General features: G+C 36.6%; 1 protein-coding gene across 2 annotated transcripts; it reads left to right on the plus strand.

The window, feature by feature from the left end:
- The first annotated feature begins 5296 nt into the window (after positions 1-5296).
- Positions 5297-12276, plus strand: LOC309483056 (uncharacterized protein). Of its 2 annotated transcripts, none has more exons than XM_082148695.1 (8): positions 5297-5426; positions 6519-6772; positions 7105-7243; positions 7587-7729; positions 8004-8056; positions 8826-8950; positions 9380-9694; positions 11570-12276. In XM_082148695.1, exons 2-8 carry the CDS (start codon positions 6558-6560, stop codon positions 11927-11929), a joined length of 1350 nt encoding a protein of 449 aa, XP_082004821.1. In that variant the 5' UTR covers positions 5297-5426; positions 6519-6557; the 3' UTR covers positions 11930-12276. The 2 variants fall into 2 exon arrangements, with proteins under 2 accessions (XP_082004821.1, XP_082004822.1); XM_082148696.1 differs by lacking the exon at positions 5297-5426 and adding an exon at positions 5469-5906.
- The last annotated feature ends 2624 nt before the right edge of the window (positions 12277-14900 follow it).

Here is a 14900-nt window from a genome sequence, read left to right on the forward strand (position 1 = left end):
GATCGTTTGCAGTTTGAATTCACCCCTATGATGAATTATGTACTTATTGTATGTACTGTATGCCATGGTTATGTTTAGTTTCATTTGTGTTTTAGTTTGGTTTCCCTGTTTCCTGTGATTTTATTCCTTGTTGGGTTTCTGATTAATTACACTTGTGTATCATTAGCTCCCTTGTTTGCATCTGTATATTCTCTGTTTTGTTCAGTTCATGGTCCGGTATCATCAGTGTTATACTGTAGCTATACGTGGTTCTTATTGTTCCTCCTGTTATCTTCTGTTTGGATTCTATAAAGATGTTTTTTGTTAAACTCCTGTCGTCGTGCACTTCACTGCAACAACCCACCTTGACACTGTAGAGAGAGCTTTTTATTTTTATTGCCTAAATCATTAATAAGTGGCTTGTTCCCAGGAAACTACAGCGATAAGTAAGTTTAAACCTTTGTTCCATGTATGGTTATGGTAGATTATAGTCCTCTGAGTCATGACTGTAAACCTTTTCACTGTTGCTATTGATCAGCACGATTTAATCTTCACCTTCACACTCAATCATTATGTTCGTTTTCTGAGTCATATATACACAAAACCTACAGATCCCTCTTATTCATCATTTACTTTTATCTGTCTTCCCATGCACAATTACGTCTCTGTTCTTTCTTGGTATTTGAAACATTTATGTGTATAATGTCATAGATGACATGCTGTGCAATGCTAAACCTCCCACATAGAGAATTTTATTTTGTTACTCATGTGCGATTTTTCGATTTTTGTGTGGACATAATTTTTGTCCAGGCTGTCATGTACAAATACATTAACACATGCAAAAATGAGAAAACCAATGAAATATTAATAACTGATTATGTTGTAGTCAACATATATTTTGAGTTTCTTTTTGCTTTTCTATGCAATTTCTTTTTCTTTCTTTTTTTGCATAATAAAATAAAACCTGTAATTTGCTTTTTCTTTGGTGTCAAAACATTTAGTCAGATAAACAGCTTAACCAAGTTTAGTGTTTTGTCCTTCCCTCATATTTAAAAATATAACATTTACATTTATGCATTTGGCAGACGCTTTTATCCAAAGCGACTTACATTGCATTATCCTATACATTTATACATAGGCATGTGCAATCCCCTGGGATTCAAACCCACAACCTTGCGTTGTTAACGCAATGCTCTTACCACTGAGCTACAGGAAAGCTCTATATAAGATATTTTCCTCTTAATTTAATGGTTTAATAAAACTTGTAGGGTCATTAAAAATAAATATCCCCTACGGACATCACTTTTGGCCTCTACTATATATGTAATGCTGGGTGAACTCAAACAAAAGAAGAGTTGGATCCAAATGCAATTTTATAGTTTAATACCAAAATAACATAAGAACACAGTGACCAGAGATTCAGCGAACAGAAACCCAAACGAGCATCACCAAACATACATCCAAAGGACAACACCAGACAAAGAACATGAGAAACACTTGGGTATAAATACACTCAAGGGGAGATTGGCAAACAAGACACACCTGGGAACAATCAGGAACTAATCAATAAGAAAAACTACAAAGGACTATAAAACTTGGCACAGAACCGGAAAGTCCACACAAGACAAGGGGAACACAAGACCGGAATCATGACAATACAATATATATATAAAGTATATGAATTAAATAATTGGAATTACTCTTTAGCCTCCTTCCATAAAAAATTTTTTTTCTCTAATATAGACATAGATGTTATAAATTTAAGATGGTAAATACCAGAATGTTTAGATGGCATATACAAAGATTTCTAAATGATCTTTTCTCAAATTCCGAGGAATTTTGGCAAACTCATCTTTACAGCATTGCTTTTGTTCATTTATTGCACAGCTCTCCTGTCACACCATGTCAACTGTATTAATGGCAACTGTATCAAATGTTGATCTTTTTCTATTTATACAACACTGTGGAATGATGGATTTTGCAATAGTTGAAAACAGCTTTATAATCCCAGATTTATCAGCAGTTACGTTTGCAGCTTTGAGTTCATTGCTGGTGTCTGGTCCTTCTGCCATATATTGTTACGACACACCTGAATACTTTAGGTCAGCATATCTGCATAAAATTCGGTATTTATATAGCACTTTATTACTTTCTTAATACTGTAGACCAATATGCACATCACCTGTGGCAGTGAAGATGTACTTAATTTGATCCAATGTTTGAAACCCAGTTTTGGTTTCATTTTGGCTTTCCTTTGAAAAAATAATGACAGGATTGTGTGCTAATTTTATCTGAAACTAGAAATGAAGAATATAGAATGTGTTTGTATTCAAGAATAACAATGAAGATATTTCAACCTGACAATATGCTAAAAAACAACAACATTAAAATATGTTTGAATTGCTTTTTCATACTGAATTACAGGGGGAAAAAACAAATAGAAAAGACCAGAAGAACATAATAGATTAGAATAGAATTTATTGCATACCTGTATCTTGTGGAAAGACTATACAATATATTACTGAACAAGGCACAATAATAAACCATAAACAGTACAGAATATAAAACCATATACAAAATGTGATACAGTATATTTGAGGAGGTCATGGGAGGTAAAGAATGATAAATTGGTGTTTTTTATTTGACAGTGTGTTATGTAAACGTAGATTATACAGCGCGGTGACAAAAAACTTGACAGCTGTAGGAAAGAAGCTGTCCTTTAATCTGGATGTTTTGGTTGATCTCAGTAATCTTTTCATCCCATGTGATGGTGTGATGGATGCACAGATTCCACAAGACTACTGGGAGATCTCTGTGGGGGGGGGGGGGGGGGGGGGGGGGGTTTGTACACCGGCTTCAAACTTCAAAACTTCAAGTTTCAAACTTTCTCAGTTGTCTGAGGAAGAACAGTCTTTGATGTTGGTTTTCATAAATTTGAATGAGTGTTATGGAAATTGGTGGTTTGTTGATGGCTGTTGTCCTGTGTCTTAATTTCAAAAACTACGTCTGATTTTTTAGATTCTATGGGTTGCCATGTGTAAAAGGTTGTAAATGTTATATTGGCATTACGTGTGGTTATGACATATGTGGTTGCCAGCAACACAACTAAACAATGTACTTGTGAAATGTGGGAAGAATGCACTGATCTTTGTACAAAGAGCTCCGCTTGGCTAAGCCACATTGTATGATACTGGGTGTGGTTTAGCCTTTTGACTTTCTTGAACACATAGATCTTATGTGGCATATTGGTTATTATTGGCTCATCCTGGTCAAATTCTAACGCACTCTTATGCAGTATCGTTGCTGTATCATCAGTTTTGTTCTTGATTTGATAAATTGTATAGAGAATGAGTCTTGGTGTGTAATTGCTATATAGGGCTTTTCTCTGTTCCCAACATTATGGGCACTGGTGTTATCTTTCTGAGAAAATCTTTACAGCAAGCATATAGTTATCTTATGTAAAAAGCATGAGATTGTTTCTTTCATATGGAAACACTTACTATCATGGAAAGGAACAGAAATGTTATCGTTCAGACATTTTAGGTGTTGATTCAAGGTCATCAGTTCAAAGACACATAGGCCTCGTTTACAGTCAGTGAAATGTGACCCAATTCCGATTTTTTAATATGTGACACAGATCGGATGTGTTCTACAGTGTAAACAGGGAAAAAACGCATGCATTCGGATATTTCGAGATCGGTTTCAGGCCTCATTCATATGTGGAAATAAATCAGATATAAATCGGATATGTGCCAATGCGACTGTCATGTAAACAGGCAGATCGGATTTTCTGAGGCATTAGGCAACGTCTCCGCAGTTTAATGAGAAACCCCGACGCGCTTCTGCAAAGGGACGGATGGCCCGACGAAACGTTGTGATCGTCGTAGCTCGTAGGAGAGGAATGTGGACAAATGTTGACACAAACAACATATCAAAGGTTGACTTGTTCATCCTAAAATTTCAGACCCACTGCTCCTCGTTAAAGCCAATATTTAAACACAATATGCTCCCACCAGCCCTGAGATCTCTTTCGCACACAATAACTGTTGCATATGCACAGGCTGCAATGATGGCACTTTTCGTCCTCCTCCGCCTCATAATCATGGGGATGTTTGGCGAACTTCGCATATCGCAGAGCTATCAATCATATTTTGCGTTCGTCCATCTGTGCAAGATAATTTAACCCTTTAAGCATGCGCGATATTTCAGATAGTATGGCTAGTGTAAACACGTGAATCGGATATGGGTCACAATTGAAAGAACATGTAAACGGACTGTAAAAAAAAAATCGGATATAGGCAACAAATCAGAATTGGGCATCAAGACCTGCAGTGTAAACGAGGCCTAGATATGACTCCTAACAAACATGATTATTTATTTGTGCTGCGAGGTGCTATTATTAGTTATGTGTGGTGACAGACAATGATAGAACACCAAAGATTCCATACAGAGTAAATTGATTAAAGTAAGGAAGTAGCCTCAAATGTAACTCATTTCTTATGTGTAGATTATGACATTATTTCTGTGGAATACCTCCACCTACTGGACGTTGGCTGAAACATCCATGCATGTAACTTTTTAATGTTCCACACTGCAGTAGGCTACTAATTCTGTGTAGAAAACCCAGAGAAAAAGAAAAACCTATAGGCTATCTACTTGCAATAATTATACATAGATAGCAGCCTTTACTTCTTGCAAAAGCAAAAACACTTTCCGCAATCACACTTGCCAAACTTTCTTTCACAAACACTGTAACAATGTATTGTAACTCATTCTTAAATAGCCTAATATTATTTCACGCATTAACTAGGGTGCATATTGTAAAGTGTTACCGACTAAAAGCTATAAGAAATGTGTACATTCAAATCTCAACACGTTCCTGCACAATTTCTGTCATTTTGTAAAAGCTGCAAGACAACTGTCTGTGTTTTAAAGTTGCATGGTCATAAAAGACACATTAAAGCTTAATTAAATTAAATAGGATAGCCTAAAAAGGGTAAATCCACTCTTCTCAAGAAGAAATTAAAATGCTAAGTGGGTTTTACTAGTCGACGCAGTAAAAAGGTGGATAAAAGCCAAAAGTCTCTTAAGTTTCGACCTCATCAGTCAGTATAAGACAGATCTAGTAGCCTATAAGACTAGAAGTTTCCATGACGTGCGCTCGTAATTTTTAGACGTGCCTGTCTAGAAATTGTAATCGTTTATAGAAACTGTTTAATTAAATCAGACAGTTGTTTGCAATGAGAAGCTTGTTGTATTAAAACAATCATGCTTATTCATTGATTAATTGCACCCAAAAGTAACATTTAATGGGGGAGGGCATCTGGCAACCATGTGATGTCTGTTTGATAAAACGGGAAAGTAGGCCAGCCCTCAATAGCCTGCAACTGTTTGCTGGAGGTCCGATGAAGCCGCGTTTGTCCCCTGGTCCTAGGGATCTATTCACGGTACGATTTATTGCGTAAATCAATTCACTCCAAATACAAACGATTATTTTTTATGTGAAAAAACGATGTGAAAATAGTTAATCGACAAAAAAAAAAAGAAAAAGAAAAAAAGACATTAACATTGGCTTGCAATTTGGTTAGTAAAGGCTAGTTTAAGCTAGGTTGTGTTACGTTTTACTTTCCTTTGCAATTTTAATAAAGTAATTTTACTAAATTTCTTTAAGTAGTTACATACAGTTAGTTTTCAACAACAAAGCAGGAAGTTATGAAGTTAAGTTCCGGCGCTGCGATGGCCGAGTGGTTAAGGCGTTGGACTTGAAATCCAATGGGGTCTCCCCGCGCAGGTTCGAACCCTGCTCGCAGCGGAAAATTTATTGTTTTGAGGAAGTGAAAATTGCAGTCACATGTCAGAAAAGTGTGTGAAGTATGTTGGTATTTTAAAAAGAAAACGCTGAATCCAACAAGAAACGACACATGATAGTAAGTAACTATATCAATGTAAAGGTGTGGACTGGTGGAAAACTTAAAATAACTATTGCAGGCGGGGCAAGTTACAAACTTATCAAGCACACTGCAATTAATATTTAAACTTTTGAACAATTAATGATAAATGAAAGTTACCTCAGAATGCCTTTACATGCATGATCATAAAACAGCAAAGAGATCTAGGCCTATCTAAAGTTAAAGTAGCCAGGTCTACATGTGGAAATAAGTGTTCACTTTGTCCACGTAACTTATTTTCTCCCTAAATTATATGACATAGCTACATTTAAAATACAGACACACATACAGATATCTTTAATTAATATCTAAGTTTTTAAAGTTTTAAGTCAATTTGTAATGAAAATGTGACATCACGAAGGGTTAATTTGATTGACGGGGTAGCTGGACAGATTCCAACACGTCTTCGATATAATTAGACGAGCATTTCACATTCGCTTTGACAGACTGACAGATCCCAGTACTGATCACCCGAGGACAGCTGTAGATTAAGTAGTAAGCTGTAGTAAGCAGATCATCTAAATAATTGTGAACTGGACAGGTTTTCCATCTAGACTGGTTTCACTAAAGCATTTGCGTCTATTTTGTCAGGTGTCAACTTCTTAGTTCATACCCGCATTTTGCATAACGATGGCCGGCTTTGGGAAGCTGCGCGTCGCTGTTATTGGGGCCGGTGGTGCGGGACTCTGCGCGGCCCGCCATCTCCTCTCACGCCCGGACACTTTCGCGCCACCTGTGGTATACGAGATCACTAAGAACATTGGAGGAACGTGGGTCTATGAGGAAAGAGTGGGGTGTTACGACAATGGCTTACCGATTCACAGCAGCATGTACAGGGACCTCAGGTGAATTTATCAGTGCCAGTTGTTATTCTTTTATAGTGCTTTGTAACTGAAATAAAATATATGTATTACATTGCAGTGTATGGATTGAAGACCCATAGTAAATTCAAATCAGTCAATCAGTATTGTAAGCAATCTTACTATGTCATGATAATGATTTTTTTTTTATTATTGAAATATAATGTCATAACCATTTTTATTTTATTTTATTCTGTGATTTATGTCTTTCCTTTTAAGCTCTAGATTCAGGATCACTAGCCTGTGATATATTTTAAGTGTATAAATCTGTATTGTAGTTTTATAATGTGTTGCCATGTATTCTCCTCACATGATAGAACCAATATTCCCAAAGAGGTGATGTCGTTCCCTGACTTTCCTTTCGCAAAGCATCTCCCCTCTTTTGTTCATCACACAGAGGTACGGAAGTACCTTGAGCAGTACTGTGATCATTTTCGCCTGTGGGACCACATAAAGGTACATTATGTGAAAAAAATACATTTAGCCCATTTCTTACATTTTCAAATATGCTCACCTCTTTGTTCATGTTCAACATGTCAGGTCAATTATTGCTCCTTGCATAGTTTGACAGATAATCATTAATTTCACTGTTTATGACCAGTCAGTCCTGTCAGAAACCACATACCTTATCTTTACTGTACATTTATGATCAGTCTATAGAATTGAGGAAAACTACTAGAGATTTAACAGCCACCTTTACAAAGGACTGAATGTTGGTGATTCATTCATTTGCTTGATAACCATCAGTCTTGATCTAAAAAAAAAAGTACTGATTGGTGTATTCCTCTCTTCCAACAAGTTTGGCAACTCCGTGGCCTCAGTGACCCCAGTAGATGTGAAAGGTGGGTGGAATGGGTTGGCTTGGAATGTCACCTCCAATGATGGCCTAGACCACAGTAAATCCACTACAGAGCGATTTGATGCTGTTATGGTGTGTAATGGGTAAGTGCACAGCCAAATGAGTGATCCATGGCTGCAAAACCTTCTTATGTGCAACATAGTTCAATAGTATGCCTAGATCAATAAGGCCATTGGGTACAGAGGATTAAACAGTAACTAATGATGCAATGAAACTGTATTGCACTTTTACTTCTATACTGTGACAATTTTCCCATGTAAGATGTGGTTATGTAATCAGGTGAGATTACATAACCACAAATTATTACAATGATTACAAATTGAGTCTAACAAATGAAATTATGCGTGTCTATTTCAGACATTTCTATGACTCCTACATTCCTGCAATACCTGGACTGGAAAAATTCAAAGGTTTTCCATTCCTCACACTACATAATACGTTTTTACTTTTGCGAAGTGAACTCAATGCTCTTGCAAACCAAATGTGTGCCTAGCAACAAAACACCTTTGAAAATGTGCTTGGACTTGCAAATGCCTAAAGCGCCCTTAGCTGTTGCAACATGTTATCAGTTTATCAGCATAGGGGATAAACTCTACTGAGAAATGCTTTAGATATAACCGTGGCTTTGGTTAGAGACTAGACCCAGTTTTGGTTAATCATTATATTATTTAACATTTATCAGTGCATTAATTGCATTAGAAATTGGAGGTTAAACCATCATGTTTCTAATGATGTTAAAAAATTTGTATTTGTTATCCAATTTACAATGTGCAATGAGCAGTCAAGGATTTATTGTACCATATTAAATAATAGAAATGCTATGTATGTCAATTTCTTAATGATTTTTTTGAACTGTGCCAATTTTTTGGCAAATGTGTATTTGCCTACACATAATGCATGCTTGCTATAGGGTTGCAGTTTTAGTAACTGTTGTAATTGCTTAAAAACTTTGCAATAAAAATATTGTGTCTTGCACACCCAAATCATTCGTAGGTGAGTAGGATGAAAGTACAATATAAACTAGAAAATGTATAAATCCCACTACTTAAAATTGCATAATAACTCAAATATTTTTTAATTAGCAACGTGTGCAAGTTGGGCGCGGGAATTAACTATTTAGTTTAGTTAATACAACTTTTTAAAAAAATTTACAATTTTTTCCATATGTTTCTTTTTTAGGGACGCTGATGCACAGTCATGATTACCGTAGTGCCGAACCTTTGGCGGGAAAGTCAGTGGTGCTGCTCGGAGCGGGTCTCTCTGGACTTGATATTGCCATGGAGCTCTCCAGTGTTAATGCTAAGGTCCTTCACAGTGTTAAATTGTTTAGCTATTTGTAATGATGCATATTTGACTTAAGTCTGGAAAATACTACATGAATTTTTCACAGATTTTGCTCCGATTTGCAGTCTCGACAAGTCAACATTATTTGCTAAAAATCAGAGCCAGTCAGCAAATTTTTTGAGCAGTCGAATTTACAGATTTCATAGAAAAGTGTAGTGTATGATGGGCACAGATTTTGATTCCATCCAGTCAGACGATATCAAACATGTTTGATATTTTGATCTGGTTTTAGAACACGTTTTCATTTGTCATGTGCCTCCTAAAGCTAGTTTGTTGTTTTCGGAACACAACTTGTTCTTGTGCTTTTATAGATGATTGTGTGTTTAATGCAAACATCCAAAGTATTTTATCTGTAAATTCTTAGCATATTTACCATTATTTACCTCCAGGTGATCCTGAGTCATGGACAGCGGCCTTTGACCTGCCCCCTTCCTCCAGGAGTCCAGCAGGCTCCTCCAGTAACCTCTGTACTGGATGATGGGTCTCTAGAGTTCAAGGACGGGGAGAGGGCCAAGCCAGAGGTGTTCCTGTTTTGTACAGGCTACAACTTCACCTTCCCATTCCTGGACGAGAAAGTGGGTGTAAAAGTGCAGGAACACCTCGTCTGGCCTCTCTATAAGTTCCTAATACCTCCGGCCTACCCATCACTCTTTATAGTGGGCATCTGCAGAGCTATATGTCCCTTCCCACATTTCCATATTCAGGTTAGTTGCGAAGGATTCTTTTTGTTTGAGGGAATATGTGTGACAGAGGTATTTCTGTTTAGCCAGAAACAATGAGCTCATTAAAGCAATTATGATTGTAATGATTAAAATATATAGAAATTTTGGAAGTGGTGCATGTTGATTAAGAGTTGGCATCATCTCCACTGGTGTTGGGTCATCGGAAATCTTTGTAATAGTCATATGCTTTTGATCTGATATAACTGGAGTACATGGTTATGAGATGCATAATGAGAATTTTTGGCTAAAGAGATGTGCCTTTAATCTAGATTTTAAACTGGGAGGGTGAGTCTGAGTCCCGAACATTATCAGGAAGACTATTTCCGAGGTTTGGAGCCAAATTCGTTTTTTGACCTTAAAGGGTTAGTTTACCCAAAAATGAAAATTATCCCATAATTTACTCACCCTCAAGCCATTCTATAAGACTTTCTTCTTTCAGCCAAACACAATCGGAGTTATATTAAAAAAATATCCTGGCTCTTCCAAGCTTTATAATGGCAGTGAATGTTAAAATTTTAGTTTGAAGCCCAAAAAAGCACTTTCATCCATCATAAAATAAATCAATACGGCTCCAGGGGATTAATAAAGGCCTTCTGAAGCAAAGCAATGTGAAGGATGTAGACTCCGTATAAAAGGATGAAGTAACAGTACAGCCTTCCAGATGCAAATTGTATTTTAAGAGATTCTATGCACAGTAACAACAAGCAATACCTCAGTCTTATCTGAATTTAATAGAATAAAATTACAGGTCATTCAATATTTTATCTTTTACACACTGTCAACTTGGATAGTTTAGAGATTTCATCGGTCGTGATTAAATATAACGCGATCATCATCAGCATAACAGTAGATACTAATACAAAGGGACAACATGTATACTGAAAATAGCAGAGGGCCTAAAACAGATCCTTGCGGCACTCCATAATTTACTGACATTAGCTTGGATAATTTCCTGTTTAAATAAACAAAATGGTAACCATCAGATACTATAAACAGGTACTATAAACCACCTTAATGCCTGCCCCTGAATACCAGTATAATTTTGTAATCTATCTAAGAGTAGGTTGTGATCTACAGTGTCGGATGAAGCACTAAGTAAAACAGTAGTAATGAGATGCAGCCTTGGTCAGAAGCTAGAAGGAAGTCATTTGTCATTTTAACGAGCGCAGTTTCTGTGCTGTGATGGGGCCTGAATGCTGACTGAATTTTTTTATAGAATTTTTATTTATTTATTTTTTGCAATAAAGAGTACAATCGAGCAGACACAACTTTTTCTAGAATTTTAGACATAAATGAAAGATTTGAAATGGGTCTGTAATTTGCAAATTCATTTGGATCTAGTTGTGGTTAGGGTAATAGTTCTACCTGGTTTAAAAGCCGTATGGCAAACGCCGTATGGCATATGTCAGCAGTACGCACCTTATAAGAAAGTGATCAGTGATATCATACATTTGCGGTAGAATATCTATAGCAGTAAGTGATGTTTTGCTTGACCCCAAGGGTTATCTACATTACTTAAGATGAACTAACAATGAAAAATACTTCTAAAACATTTATTAGTCTCAGGTAATGTTCATTTCAACATTTACTAATACATTATTAAAATCAAAAGTTGTATCTGTTAATATTATTTAATGGACCTGAGCTAATGTGAACTAACAATGAACAGTTGTATTTTTATTAACTACATTACCAAAGATGAATAAATACAGTAACAAATGTATTGCTCATTTTTAGTTAATTGTAGTTAAAGCAATAACTATTGGTAACTAATGAGACCTTATTGTAAAGTGTTACCAAGTTATTATCAAATTTCAAAATACATCCTCTTTCTTGTTTCCTCACTTTTTCCCTCAGTCTCAGTTTGTCCTGTCAGTGTTGGATGGTTCTTTCCCCCTGCCTTCACGTGAGGATATGGAGAATGATATTGAGTTGGACATTGCCGCCCGTCGTGCCCGTGGGATTGCCACCCGCCATATCCTTAAACTGGATTCTGAGCAGTGGGCCTATAATGACGAGCTCGCCCGCCTGGGGGGATTCCAACCTCTCCCAAGCTATTGGAGCAACCTGTACGAATCCAACAAGCTGTTCCGTGCCCGAGACATGCTCAATTACAAGACCTACAACTACACTGTCCTCGAGAACATGGACTGGAAGGTGCACGATTTGCATGGCCAGCAGCTGCAGAAGCCTCTGGCTGTTAAAAAACAAATGTAAGCTGTGATCGAAAAATATATCATCATTCAGGTGCTAATAGGCATATGCCAGTGTAGCAAGTAAAATTAGGTTTTTAATGTTTATCTAATGTTTATCAATTATTTAATAAAATATCTAACCATACTTTTATTTTTATGAGCCAAAATATCTTCAGTTTCTAATCTTGTTGTTTGTAATAAGCTGCTTTTAAATTATAAACCATCAGTGAACTTAAACAATATGCACATATAGCATGCTAAAATAATTCATGTCATCATTTAAAGCATGTAATCAAGACCAGAGATCCCCAACCCCAAGGAATGCTTATAGATGCATCCAAAAAATAAAATAAAATCATTCCAAACATGTATGAATTTTGTGATAGAAATATTTTATGTAATGGGCATTTTCTACATTAAATGTACAGAGAAATGCAGACAAAGGATGCAAAGGCCATATACTTAACCAAAAGGTGCTTCACACAGTAGAACTAACAGTCATATGATTAGCTTAGATCATTACAAACCAATCACCAGAACAAATCACAGTGAAGAAGATTTTTACTCAACTGAATGATTTAAATGTACATGTATCTTTCTATTCAGGAGACTCACTTGGTTGTTGTGGCCAGTGATCTCCCGGCCGTGAATACAACTTTTTAAGATATTTGCTGCGCAGCTGAGGAATAGAGGTACTAAAGATTCTACGGTCAAAAGACCACTGCAGAGACAGTGATAGTGTTGGAAGACTATAGAGCCGCCCTCGGGGTGAGATACTGTATCGTATTAAGAATATCCACAACACTTTCTTTTGTGGAAACTTAAAAGGAGATATTTTGAGAAATACAGTAGGCCTATCTGTTTTGTTTTTTTGTCCATACAATGGAAGTTAATAGTCATCTTAACTCTTTGGTCACAAACATTATTCAAAATATATTTTTCAAAATAAAACTTCCTTTGTGTTTTCTTTACAGGTTAAAGTAGTCATGAATTGAAGAGTAATATCACAACCCAATCAATTGTATTTTCAGAATAACATATTTTCATAATGTCAGATAGACGGTACTTATTCCAAAAGTATAACCACAAGCACAGTAACCAATGGATATCTAATTCTATTCTATAAAATTATCACGCAAAGACACGAAAAGGCACCGCTGGGATTCGAACCCAGGATCTCCTGTTTACTAGACAGGCGCTTTAACCAACTAAGCCACGGCGCCCTGTGCCGACGCGATGAAATTTTCATTTCAAGAATGCCGCAGTTAGTCATTAATAAATAACAGCATTACTCATTTCTGTACTCAATACATTTGGATTTTGGAATCCCGCAAATAATGCAGAACTGTCCGAGTATTTCCGTGATTTTGATATACGCTGACAGATAAAGCTAAACAGCATAGACATTTTAAGTGATTTACGAGCTTTAAATATATTTAGCTAAATAATTAGCAATTCTAAAGCAATACATTATCCAGACGTTCGATCATGGAACAACTTCATGGAAGCCTAGTGAAAGACAACTGCATTACACCGGTTGTTTACTCACGATGCTAATGCTAGTGCAATTGCAATATAATAATAAATAATGCTCCAGCCACGCGATGGCAGTACAACCTACATGACCATTGAGGTTTTAAACAGCAACTATAACATTTTGTGAACATATCAATAGATCTGACGCACTGGAAATTTTAAACAGCTGTTGAAATCACAATTAACCAACGTACCGCGCGCGTATACACATCATATCTGGAGCAATGCAGACACACAATCCAAGCAAAATTCTGAGTCACTGTGGTTCTTTCCATGTAAGTAACTTTCACTGATGTCGCCATCCCAACAATAGGATCTACATTAAAGACCGACCACGAATTATTCATTCAGTCGCTTTAACGTTACCAACAACCACTAGGGAATTTTTTAAAAGTCGTGGTCTCATTCTAACAGCTTGTTTATTCACTGGCGTTTGTTTTCGGAATCTTGATTCATCACAAAAGAAAGTGTCAGGATTCACCCAAACAGATCTGACAATGTAACGTGGCCCAAAACTAAAAGGTAAGGTTACACTGTTTAAAGCACTTGACTACAGCTCCCCAAACGTGTCAATCCCACAATATACATAGTCCTAAAGTTACCTGCAGACAAAACATGAAATAAATAAATAAAACGACCAGGTGCGTCGCAACTCGCTAGACCCTTTTTTCTGATGAGGTAGATTACAGAAGCACGTCTGAAAATAGGCTTTCCTATTCATTGAACGTTATCTTTACATTATGTATTTAAAATATGAAGGCTGTTTGTAAGACGATACGGCATTGTGGTTGGGAAGAGGTTTACTATCTTATCGCTGTGTTAATGAATAGTGTGTGAATTTGTAGTTGAATGAGGACAGGTTCAATATTCAACCGTGTTTGGTTAGAAATTTATAAGAAATAAACACATTCCTGTTCCGTCATGCATGCTGTCCTGTTAAGTACTTTAAAACAATGTCCATTACTCTAAAGTTAGTACATTTAGAGAAATATTGATGATTTAGGGCCCCCAGAAGTATAGGACCGGCTGTGGTGACATATCAGGAACCCCCTCTGTAAGGACCATAGGACCCCAAGCAACCCAAATTACTTTTAAAGGGATAGTTCACTCAAAAATGAAAATTGTGTCATGACTTACTCAACCTCGTGTTGTTCTAAACCTGTATGGGTTTCTCTGTTCTGTTGAACACAAAAGAAGATATTTTGAAGAATGTCGGTAACCAAACAGTTGATGGACCCCAATGATTTCTATAGTGGGGGGAAAAAATACTATGGAAGCCAATGGGGTCCATCAACTGTCTGGTTACCGTCATTCTTCAAAATATCTTCTTTTGTGTTCAACAGAACAGAGAAACCCATACAGGTTTAGAACAACACGACGTTGAGTAAGTCATGACACAATTTTCATTTTTGAGTGAACTATCCCTTTAATAGGTAGGCTACTCTCTTTAGCACCTG

The sequence above is a fragment of the Leuciscus leuciscus genome (genome assembly GCF_965113295.1).
Source record: "Leuciscus leuciscus genome assembly, chromosome: 2".
Lineage (NCBI taxonomy): Eukaryota > Metazoa > Chordata > Actinopteri > Cypriniformes > Leuciscidae > Leuciscus > Leuciscus leuciscus.

Excerpts from the sequence above, each read along its gene's own strand:
- LOC309483056 (XM_082148695.1), top strand. The coding sequence starts at position 6,558 with ATGGCCGGCTTTGGGAAGCTGCGCGTCGCTGTTATTGGGGCCGGTGGT. Across the intron at positions 7,244-7,586 it reads GCCTGTGGGACCACATAAAG|TTTGGCAACTCCGTGGCCTC; the intron begins GTACATTATGTG and ends TCTTCCAACAAG. Across the intron at positions 7,730-8,003 it reads GCTGTTATGGTGTGTAATGG|ACATTTCTATGACTCCTACA; the intron begins GTAAGTGCACAG and ends TGTCTATTTCAG.